This window comes from Phoca vitulina, unplaced genomic scaffold (assembly GCF_004348235.1).
Source record: "Phoca vitulina isolate PV1807 unplaced genomic scaffold, GSC_HSeal_1.0 scaffold27, whole genome shotgun sequence".
Lineage (NCBI taxonomy): Eukaryota > Metazoa > Chordata > Mammalia > Carnivora > Phocidae > Phoca > Phoca vitulina.
The window spans coordinates 24,542,055-24,553,132 of NW_022589730.1; the positions used below are offsets into that span (position 1 = coordinate 24,542,055).

The 11,078-nt window shown below is 37.2% G+C and overlaps 1 protein-coding gene across 5 annotated transcripts in view; it reads left to right on the top strand.

Moving 5' to 3' along the window:
• Nucleotides 1-11,078, top strand: part of DYM (dymeclin) — a 419,774-nt gene that overhangs the window by 121,267 nt on the left and 287,429 nt on the right. For all 5 annotated transcript variants that reach the window (XM_032422734.1, XM_032422732.1, XM_032422736.1 and 2 more), the window contains exon 9: nt 8,724-8,906. In XM_032422734.1, the coding sequence (XP_032278625.1) occupies nt 8,724-8,906 (183 nt within the window). The remainder of the gene's footprint in view (nt 1-8,723; nt 8,907-11,078) is intronic.

Here is an 11,078-nt window from a genome sequence, read left to right on the forward strand (position 1 = left end):
ATGCATTGCAGTTTGTTTGCTTGTTTCTGTTTCATGTTCATTTCTCCTTTGGACTGCGAGCTCCATGCCTGGAGCATCAGTGTCATCGGGTTCATCAGTGTCCAGTCCCATTTCTTGCACTTTGCCCAGTCTGTAGCAGGCCTTTACTAAATGGGGAATTGAATGCATGTAAGTGCATAGGCAGTCAGGACAGAGTTGAGACAGCGAGTTTCCTGCATGGTTGGTATGTGACCCTTAATAGAAATCAACTTCAAAGAAGTTTAGTGATCGTCAGACAAGTATTTTTTTTCCATGCGAATGTGTCTAACTGGTGATGGAACTGTTCTGTGTTTTGACTCTATCAGTGTCCATATCCTGGTTGTGATACTGTGCTATAGTTTCATAAGACGTTACCATTAGAGAACAATGGATAATGGCTACACAGGAGCCTTTGTGCTGTTTTTTTTTTTTACAAGAGCATGTGAATCTACACTTACCTGTAAAAGATTTTAAAAATTATGTACAAAGAACTTTTTAAAAAAATGATGGTTCATTAAAATCAAAATGTCTCTAACCAAGCAATAATATTCTGGTTATACCATAATTATGTTAGGATATTGGTTTGGCTTTTCATAGAGGTCAGATACCAGTGGCCTGAACAAGGTAGAAGGTTTACATTTCTGTCACATAAAAATCTCAGCTGGCCCAGGGGTGTAAGCAGGTTTGCTTCCTGAGGTCATCCAGGGACCAGAGTTCCTTCTGTCTTGTTTTGCCATCCCCTTGGGTGGTGTCCTCATGGACAAAGTTGAATCTGTCTGCCTCCCATAAGCCTTGGTTCCAGCCCAGGGGAAGGATGAGGATATGAAGAGAAAATAATTTCTTTTTGAGGATATGACCTAAAACTGCATATGCTACTCCCAGTCATATCCCATTGGCTGAAATTTAGTCAAATGGCCATAGGGTGCTGCAAGAAAGACCAGGAAGAAATGTAGTCCTGCCCAGCTCAATCCCAGGGCATTTTATTAATAAAAGAAAAAAGGGGAGCATGGTATTAGGATCAAGGAGCTGGCTTTGCCCCAGTGTTTGCCCTGGAATGTATGTTCAGTTTCTTTATGGGTAACACTGTCTTTTCCTACTGTTTTACTACATATAACATAGGTAAAGCACAGGTGTTTGAAGAGTTAGATATATTTGTTAGACCATTATGGGTTGTTTTTTTTTTTTAAGATTTTATTTATTTGAGAGAGAGAGAGCAAGCATGAGTTGGGGGAGAGGCAGAGGGAGAAGTAGACTCCCCGCTGAGCAGGGAGCCTGATTCTGGGCTCAATCTCAGGACCCCAAGATCATGACCTGAACAGAAGGCAGACGCTTAACTGACTGAGCCATCCAGGTGCTCCTGTTAGACCATTATGGAAATTAAAAATTAAAATTGGATTGTGGTTGTTTGCTTGTCTCCCCTTTTTGCTGTTAACTTCCTCAGAGGCCAAGTGTGATTTTCTTTATTCTTTGTACTTTTGGTAACGGGCATTGAGCCTCACCCTAATAGGTACTTACCGCGTACTTATTGACTGATTATAGTCTTTTACCTGTATTGATCGAAATGTCTCTAGCAGAACTTTCATACATATTTCTCACAGCTGACCTGCTTTCTCCTTAATACTTTCCTGATATCTGATTTGTTATATTACAGGCCCAAATGTATGACTGTGACCCTTTTAGCATGTTTTTATAACCACAGATGATATAGTATCACTATTTTTTTTGGTATAGTTTCAGTTGAATAATTAATGTTATGTATTTGTTAGATAGAAGAAATCAATTTAGTTTGGCAAGCAGCATGTTTAGTAACATAAAAAAACAGTAATTTACCTTAATTTCATTGTCTTAATAAAATAATGTTTAATCTTGAGTTCAACACTTTTTCAGTTGAGAGGTTTTTTCCCTTAATTATTTTGTTGATGTTTCGGTTTGTCATACTTTGTATTTTCCTCACATTTTTATTGTTAAGGATAAATAATTTTGAGTCATTGCTTTTAAAAAATTGAATCAGCAACACCAGATTTGTTCTTTTAATTTCAGTACTTTTTACTTTTAGTTAGATCAATTTTATTTTAAGAGTTTATTTGGAAGACCTGAGGGATACAATTAAAAAACTTGGGAGACCATCCTTAATTTGCTTTTTTAGAACAGAAGGAAATATACTGTAACTTTCCCTTATTTTTCTGGTGGAGAGAAATTTTGTTTGCCAACAGGAAAATGCAATTCCACTAAGATTCTTGGGTCATAGATCAGAGGCTTGGATCAACAAAAAGAAACGAACTTTTGGAAGAATTCTGGTCCAACATTATGGGCCAGTTTAAACTACAATGTAGGCAATGGCAGGCTGCCTCCTTTCTCCCTATAAGGAAAGGCAGCATAGCAGTAATATTTACCAGGGAAGTGGAGGAGGCTGTGTGTGGTGGGGGCCGGCTGGGCTGTGCTAGCTTCTCAATGAAGAGTTAGTTTGACATTATATGCAGCTTCTCAGCCAGCTTGGGGAAACCTGAAGCCGGGGGTGAGGGGGGGTGCCCTCAGAATTTTGTGAAATTTGTCCAGTGGCAGTCAGCTCTTATTTCTCCTAGTCATGAAGATGCACAGCTCTGAAGAGAATCCAAAAAACAGACAAGCAAAAAAACCACTTATCTTTTACCTTGGAGCGCACTTTGTGATTATTTTTCTTTTTTTTTTTTTTTTTTTTTTTTAAATTTTATTTTATTTTATTGAGAGAGAGAGAGCACAAGAGGGGGGAAGCGGGAGAGGGAGAAGCAGACTCCCCGCCGAGTAGGGAGCCCGATGCGGGACTCGATCCCGGGACTCCAGGATCACGACCCGAGCCGAAGGCAGTTGCTTAACCAACTGAGCCACCCAGGCGCCCCTGTGATTATTTTTCTTGCAGATTGAACTTCCTAATTGTGTTTTTCTTTGCTTGCGATCCTGGAACACACAGGTGGTGGATGTAGGGGTACACAGTCACGGAGCATACTCTGAGTGGAAGGAAGTGACTGGAAAGTTTTTATAATGTTAAGATAAACAACAAATCAGTCCCAAAGCAAATAATACTTGGCGACTGGTTGTACTTTCTTAAATGATTGGAGTTTCTTAAGAAATGTTTCAAGTTTTTCAACTCTATCATGAACACTGTTTTGAATAAATTTAAATTTGTGATGTGTAATCAATTAGTAGTTGATAATTTTTATTCAAATATCCAAATTTTCCTAATGAAAAGTAGGGAGCACAGTAATTAACAGAAATTTTTCTTCTGTCTTTCTCAATCATCTTAAAATCTTTCCTACATTAAAAAAAAAAAATCCTTCAGCTAACTTCTCTTGCTGGGCCTCAGGTTTGCTTGTGCCTACACTGGAGGTTTATACCGAATATGCTCTGCACTTTGAGCTTCCCTGTATACACTTTTAGGGACCTCCAAAACTTGGGCAGGAAGGCTATTTATCCTCCCCCGCCCCCTAATAACAGCTTCTTCAGAGTAAATATTAAAGTCATTCCAGTGACTCACGGAAAAAGTTTGGGATTTGCAGGACCACAGTCATGTAAGAAATGATAAATTGTTGGGGCTCCTGGGTGGTTCAGTCGTTAAGCGTCTGCCTTCGGCTCAGGTCATGATCCCAGGGTCCTGGGATCGAGCCCCGCATCGGGCTCCCTGCTCGGCGGGGAGTCTGCTTCTCCTTCTCCCTCTGCCTTTCCCCTCTGCTGCTCTCTCTCTCTCTGTCAAATAAATAAAATCTTAAAAAAAAAATGATAAATTGTTAGGTATCCATATGGTAGTTTTGTATGGTGTGTTCAATAGAAAATGTAAAATATTAGAAATGAACAAATGTTCACTCTGAACTGTTGATGGCATCAAGAAGAAATTAAAAGTATCTGCTTATGTTAGTTGAGGAAAAATAACATTTCTCAGTTTTGCTTATTTTGCCATCTATTTAAAATTTCTTCACAAAAGCATTTAATTTCCTTAACAAAGGTGTTCTTTACAAATGCCATCTGCCCATGTAATAAGTAATAAAAAAAAAACTAGACGAGTACAAAGACTAAAATATCACGCCCATTACCACCACCCCAGGTCTACTCAGTGTTCACGCATTGGCGTTTATCCCTCCAAAATTGTCAGAAGGTGCTTTTTAAAAATAACAGTCCTATCGCAAGCGTGTACTGCATCACATTTTCTGGGGTTGGTGACCAGGAATTTTCTTCCTTCCCTCACTTCTTTTGTTAATGTTTCTAACTGAAAGTTGTGCTTGAACACGTCCATGTTGTGGGAGAGTCAGCTGAATAAACACGGGACGAAGTAAGAGACTCCTCAGGTCCCCTTCACTCTTGCCCACGATCAGAGCTAACTGCAGTCAGCAGTGCACCCTGCCAGGCACCTGTGGCTGCCCTTACCTGCAGACGGATGTATCGTTACAGTTTTTAAAAAACAAGTGGGGCGTATTATTTGGGTGCATATATACTGTTCTGTGATTTGCATTTTCACCTAATGATATATTGATGAAGTTTTTCCATGTTCTACATAATCATTTACCCATGGAGTCTGTATTGTTCTGTTTAATTTTATTGTTTTACATTTATTTTTAAAGAACTAAATGGTTATATTCTTCTTACAAAAATATTATACAAATAAAGCAAAAGTCTTTCTTGAATTACATGCTTGAGATGATTTCTGTTACCAATATGGTGTACACTTCGTCCTTCCTGTTTTTTTTTTAATTTTAATTTTAATTCCAGTATGGTTAACAGACAGTGTCCTATTAGTTTTGGGTGTGCAGTATAATGATTCAGCAATCCTGTACATGGCTCAGTGCTCATCACAACAAGTGCAGTCCTGAATCCCCCTCACCTATTGCACCCATCCCCCACCCATCTCCTCTCTGGCCACCATCAGTTTTGTTCTCTGTAGTTAAGAGTCTGTTTTTTGGAGTCCTTCCTGTTTTTTGTTTTTGTTTTTAATATTTACACACACACACACACACGTGGTTTTGGTGGGTAATTTTTAAATTATTACTTCAGTTTTCCTGCAGCTTGCCTTTTTTTTTTTTTTTTACTTAGTATATCTTAGAGATCTTTCCTTGTTAATACGTGGATATCTTAACTCATACTGTATTCCATAGTATAGATAAACCACAGCTTATTGTAAACATTTACTGTTGGTTAACATCTACATTGTTTCTGTTACCTGACATTTATAAACAATATTAAATACATGCTTCTTTGTGTGCCTGTTCAAGTGTTCTCTAGTATAAGAAAAAAGAATTGCGGGGTTGATGGGGGTGTGCATTTTTAATTTCAATGAGAACTGCCAAATATCCCTCAAAAATCTGGTACCACCTTATTTCTCACTGTTGGTGATTTTCTGTATACCATTACCAATCTATGTGTTATAAATCTTTAAAAAAATTTTTGTTTTCTTGGATGATCTTATTATCACATTAATTTCTCTTTATTGCTTTGAATTTTTAGTTCCCACTTTTATTTCGGATTGTTGGCTTTCTTTACTGATTTACAGGAGGTCTCTTTTTAAAATAAATATCTTTTTCTGTTTTGTATGTTGCAGATACTTCTTTTCTCTTACTTGTTTAGGATGTATTTAATCACATCTAAGTACTTAATATTTTAACTAGTCAAATTACTGTTCTTTTTATCTTCTTGAATTTTGTTTTTTATATAAGAAAAAGGCTTTCTCAACTCAAGGTTTAAACACATACTTTTATAATTAAATACTGGGGAAATGACTAAATTCTCTTGTCCCAGAGGCATTTCTAGAATTTTGTTTTTTTCTCACTGATTTGGAATACTACCTGTATTATAAGGTTAATTCTCAAATATATGTGGTTCTGTTTCTGAACTTGAACTCATTTCTGGTCCATCAAACTAATTTGTCTACTGCCAATATCACACTTTTAAATGACTTCACCTTTATAAAAGTCTTGCTGTTTAATCAGGAACATTCCTCCCCAGGTTAGTCCTTCTTAAAAACTGTTTCTGGGGCGCCTGGGTGGCTCAGTCGTTGGGTGTCTACCTTCGGCTTGGGTCATGATCCCAGGGTCCTGGGATCAAGCCCCACATCGTGCTCCCTGCTCAGCGGGAGGCCTGCTTCTCCCTCTCCCACTCCCCCTGCTTGTGTTCCCTCTCTTGCTGTCTCTCTCTCTCTGTCAAATAAATAAATAAAATCTTAAAAAAAAAAAAAACTGTTTCCTATGTATTTTTATATCCAGCAATACTTTATTTGTTCTGTATTACAAAATATTGCATAAATTCCTCTTGGCATTTTGATAGTGGTTGTATTGCATTTTAGATTAACTGAGGGGCAGTTTGGCAGTATTGCCTTTTTTTTTTTTTTTTTTTAAGATTTATTTATTTATTTTAGAGAGAGCATGAGCGGGAGGGGCAGAGGGAGAGGGAGAGAGAATCTCAAGCTGACTCCATGCTGATCATAGAGCCCAACATGGGACTCAGTCTCATGACCCTGAGATCGTGACCTGGGCTAAAACAGTCAGTCACTCAGCTGACTGCGCCACCCAGGTCCCCTTGTGGTATTGCCTTTTTGTCCAGAAATATGTTGTATCTATATATTAATTCAGATCTTATATGGCCTTCAGTCTCAAAGTCTGTGGTTATCTGCCTGAAGGTCTTACATACTTCTTTTGTGTTGATTCTTAAAGAGTTTATTGGGTTTGTTGCTATAGTGATTGGACTTTGTAGTTATTTATTGCTTGTGTGTAGGTGGGTTTTTGACTTTTTTTATGTTGATTTTTTAGTCGTAGAACTGTACCAAAACCTATTAGTTCTAATAGTGTATGTTGATTCTCTTGATGTCCTAGGGAAGCTCTGTCTGATAAAAATGTGAGCCTAGATGCAAACCACATATGTAATTTATAATTTTCTAGTAGTTGTATTAAAAAAGTAAAAAGAAACAGCTGAAGTTTATTTTAACAATACTCTTTAATGTAATATGTCGAAAATACTATAATATCAACATGGAATCAATATTAAAAAAAATTAGTGCAAAATTTTTACTTTTGTATTAAGTCTTCAGAATTCAGTATTTTATACTTACAGCAAAATGCATTTAGGGCTAACCACATTTCAGGTGCCCAGTTCCCACAGTGGCTGGTGGCTAGTGGCTACTCTATTGGACAGTGCACAATCAGGTTGCTTGCAAATAATGAAAAATTTTTCCTTTTTGGGGGGGTGGGGAGAAGGTCTGTTTTTTTCCCCCTTGCCTTAACGCTTTTGCTTGGAGCACCAGTAGTATGATGGTGATGTTGGTGATATTGATGGGAGTTCTTCCAGTGTGTGACCACTGTGGATTTCTGATTAGAAAGGTTTTAGAATTGAAAGAGGTTACTTTACTTTTCTAGCTTGTAAGAATTCTTAATAGGTTTTAAGTTTAATTTTAAAAGTTGGCTAGATCATCTTTCCCTCTATCTTTTTAAACTGACTAGAAATACAGGCATACCTCATTTTACTGTGTTTTGTTTGATTGTGCTTTGCACGTACTGCCTTTTTTTTTTTTTTTTTAAAGGTTTGTGACAACCCTGCATCGAGCAAGCCTATTGGCCCCATTTTTCTAACCACATTTGCTCACTTTGTATCTCTATGTCACATTTTGGTAATACTCACAATATTTCAAATTTCTTCATTAATATTTGTCATGGTGATCTGTGATCAGTTATTACAACTAGCAGAAAGCTCAGATGATGGTTAGCATTTTTTAACAATGAAGTATTTTTTAATTAAGGTATGTACATTGGTTTTTTAGACATAATGCTATTTTTCACACTTAATACACTACAATATAGTGTAAACATAACTCTTATATGCAGTGGGAAACCAAAAAACTCATTTGATTTACTTTATCACAATACTATTCGCTTTATTGCAGTGGTCTGGAACCAAACCTGCAATATCTCTGAGGTATGCCTGTAAATCAATACATTTCTAGAACGATGAACAGTTCTTGCATTTCAGAGACAAAACTTTCATGATCGTGATGCATTTGTTCTTTTAACAAATTTTTCTGTGAGATTTCATCTGCTTTTGTTTGAGTCTATCTAAAAATCTCTTTGCATTTCTCCCTCTTGTTTTAAATGCAGTCGTTATTCAGTTTCTGTATCAGGGAGATTTTTCAGGCTTTGTCAAATGAGTTGTGTAAATATGCCTCTTGTTTTGTACTTTGGAGCTATTTATATAATATGGGAATTGTTTGTACTGGGAGGGCTCGGTAGACTTACTTATAAAACATCTGGACTTGATTTGCTAGCTCTTTGACTCCATTTCCCACTCTTCTAAGGTAATTTGTCCATTCAGATTTTTGTCTTTGGCCAATTTTGGCATTTTGTATCTTCCTAGATATTTTAGTATTTTGCTTATGTTTTCAGATATATTGGTATAAAATTGTACATGAAATGTTGTTATAATTATGTAGATGTTTTGATATATTAAAAAAATCTAGAAAGATGTAGGAAACTTAATAGTGGTTATCTATGGGAAGTAGAAGTGGAATTATGGGAGTAGGGAGTGGTAGTCTTAAAAAATTTTATATCCTTTGGCAATATGAGAATTTTCAAATAATGAACTTGTTTTACTTTAATAATTGAAAAGAGTGTTATTAAAAAGTATAGAATATCGTACAGAAGTATGTATATCCATCTTAATAGTCCCAGCACATCTTAACTGTGTGTTTTCTTCTCAAGCTGGCCTCTGGACTGTCTTCACGCTGGGTGGCGTGGGCAGCAAAGCAGCTGCCTCTCCAGAACTTGCTTCCCCTCTGGCCAACCAGAGTCTCCTGCTTCTGCTCGTGCTGGCCAACCTGACCGATGCTGCAGATGCTCCAAACCCCTACAGACAGGCCATTATGTCCTTTAAGAATACACAAGGTTTGTGGTACTTCGTTCATGCCCTCCCTGCCTCCCTCCCTGCCTCCCTCTCTCCCTGCCTTTTCCACGCTTACCGTGGAGCCCAACACGGGGCTCGAACTCACAACCTTGAGATCAAGACCTGAGCTGAAATCAAGAGTCAGATGCTCAACCAATTGAGCCGCCCAGGCGCCCCTGAATATCTTTCTAATGAGGAAAGAGGGTATTGCTTATCCATATTGTTTATTGTTTTATAGTTGTGGAAATGACTCTCAATTGTATATTTTCATATTGGTTAAAGATGAGGAAAACTTAGACTCCTCTGTATTCACAGGAAGGTCAGATGAATCTTAGATGAGAGCTGTGGTTCTTTATATCCATTTAAATTTACATTTTTATCTAGAGATAACAAAGCCAGCTTAAGTTTGCTTAATTTAGATCGGCCTGTCCTACCTATTAGGGATAGGAACTAACCAGAAAACTCCAAATGATAGGTGGTTGGAAGTTTTTCATTTAAAGTCTGTATTCCAGTTAGAGTTTTATAGAACTAAAAATTAGAACTCAGCAAACTTTTTCTGCAAAGGGACAGATGGCTTTGTGGGGTCATGTGTTGTCTGTCACCACCTCTTACCTGTACTATCCTGGTGCAAAAGCAGGCATAGATAATAAGGACATGAGCATTGCTGGTTTCCACTAAAACTTATTTCCAAAACAAGTGATGGGCTTGTCTGTGGGCTCTAACTTGCCCTGAAGTAGAGCTTGAGTAGTTAGTTCCATGTTGAAAGAATAATCTCTAATCAAAAGATTACACCCCATTAAAAAAAAAAAAAAAGGGATTATACTCTGTAGGCCAAATTAATACAGTAGCTAGATTTTCAAGATTTATGGAATACCAGTATACTTAAGATGGGTAAGAAGTGAAGTTATTGGATAGGAACATTCTTAAGGCTTCTGATACGTGTTGCCATGTTCCTTTCCAGAGTTCTTATGCATGTTTTTTAATAGTGCATGAGTGCACTATAGTGCATGCACAATAGTGCATGAGCCAGTTGGGGGTACCTTTGCCAACTCTGGTATTATTATTTGTAGGGGAAAACAATAATAGGGAGTCTCTAACAATTTCATAGATAAAAAGTGAAAACTCACGTATCTGAGAGTACTTTCCTATTCCCATTACTATTCCATTGTTGCTTACTGGTTAAGAAAGCAAGTTTTGGAGTCAAGCAGACCTAAGTTTACACCACACTTCTATCACTTCAGAGCTGTGAGGCCTCCTACAGTTTGCTTAACATCAGGCCTCACTGGCTTTGTCTATAAAATGGGGATAACATCACCTAATAGGATTTGTATAAGTACCACGCAAGGTAAGGTTTTAAAATGATTAGCTCACATTTTACAACACAGCCTGATGTTCTGTATATGGTATTTATTGTCACTTTTGATGCTCAGGCCAGATGTTACTATGTAGGGTTGAACCGTTTTGGGATAGCCATCTTTTTTGTGGATTGTTGGGTGCAATGATTCTGAACATTGACTTTAGGGTTAGACTGCCTTGGGTTCATATCCCAGTTTTTATTCTTTAAAGACCAGTGTTTTTATCTGTAAAGCAGGGGTTATAATCCCTACCTCACAGGGTTCTTATAAAAATTAAGTGGGTTTTTATCATAGTACAGAGTCACTATTTTATTGCTATAATTTTAAGAAGCAGTATAATGTAGTGATGCCAACAGAGGCTGATCTTTGTTTTACTTGGGGCTGATCTTGGCAAACTTAATCTCTCCAAGCCTTTATTTCATCCTTTGTGAAACTGATCAAAATGATGACATGATCATTGTATGCATTAAAATAAGGGCTAGTACATGTAAAGCTGTCAGTATAATAACTAGTTCATAGGACTTCTTAGCTAGTAATATTTAAATGTTATGGATACGCACAACATTTGCAGCCGTGTATAATACAGCTGGGTGAACAGGTTACTTCGCTTCCAGAATCTTCTTCCACTGAGTGTTGTGTAGATGCTGTAGTCCTTTTCGCACTCACAGATTACATGCAATGCTTCCTTTCACCATCCTTTGCAAAAATAAGTTAGTCACATAAAACAATTATTTTTAGAACTGTCAAAAATACAGTGTTAGGATTGAAAAAATAACCTGTATTTTATTATTTTGGTGTTTTTTTTTTTTTTTTTTTTTT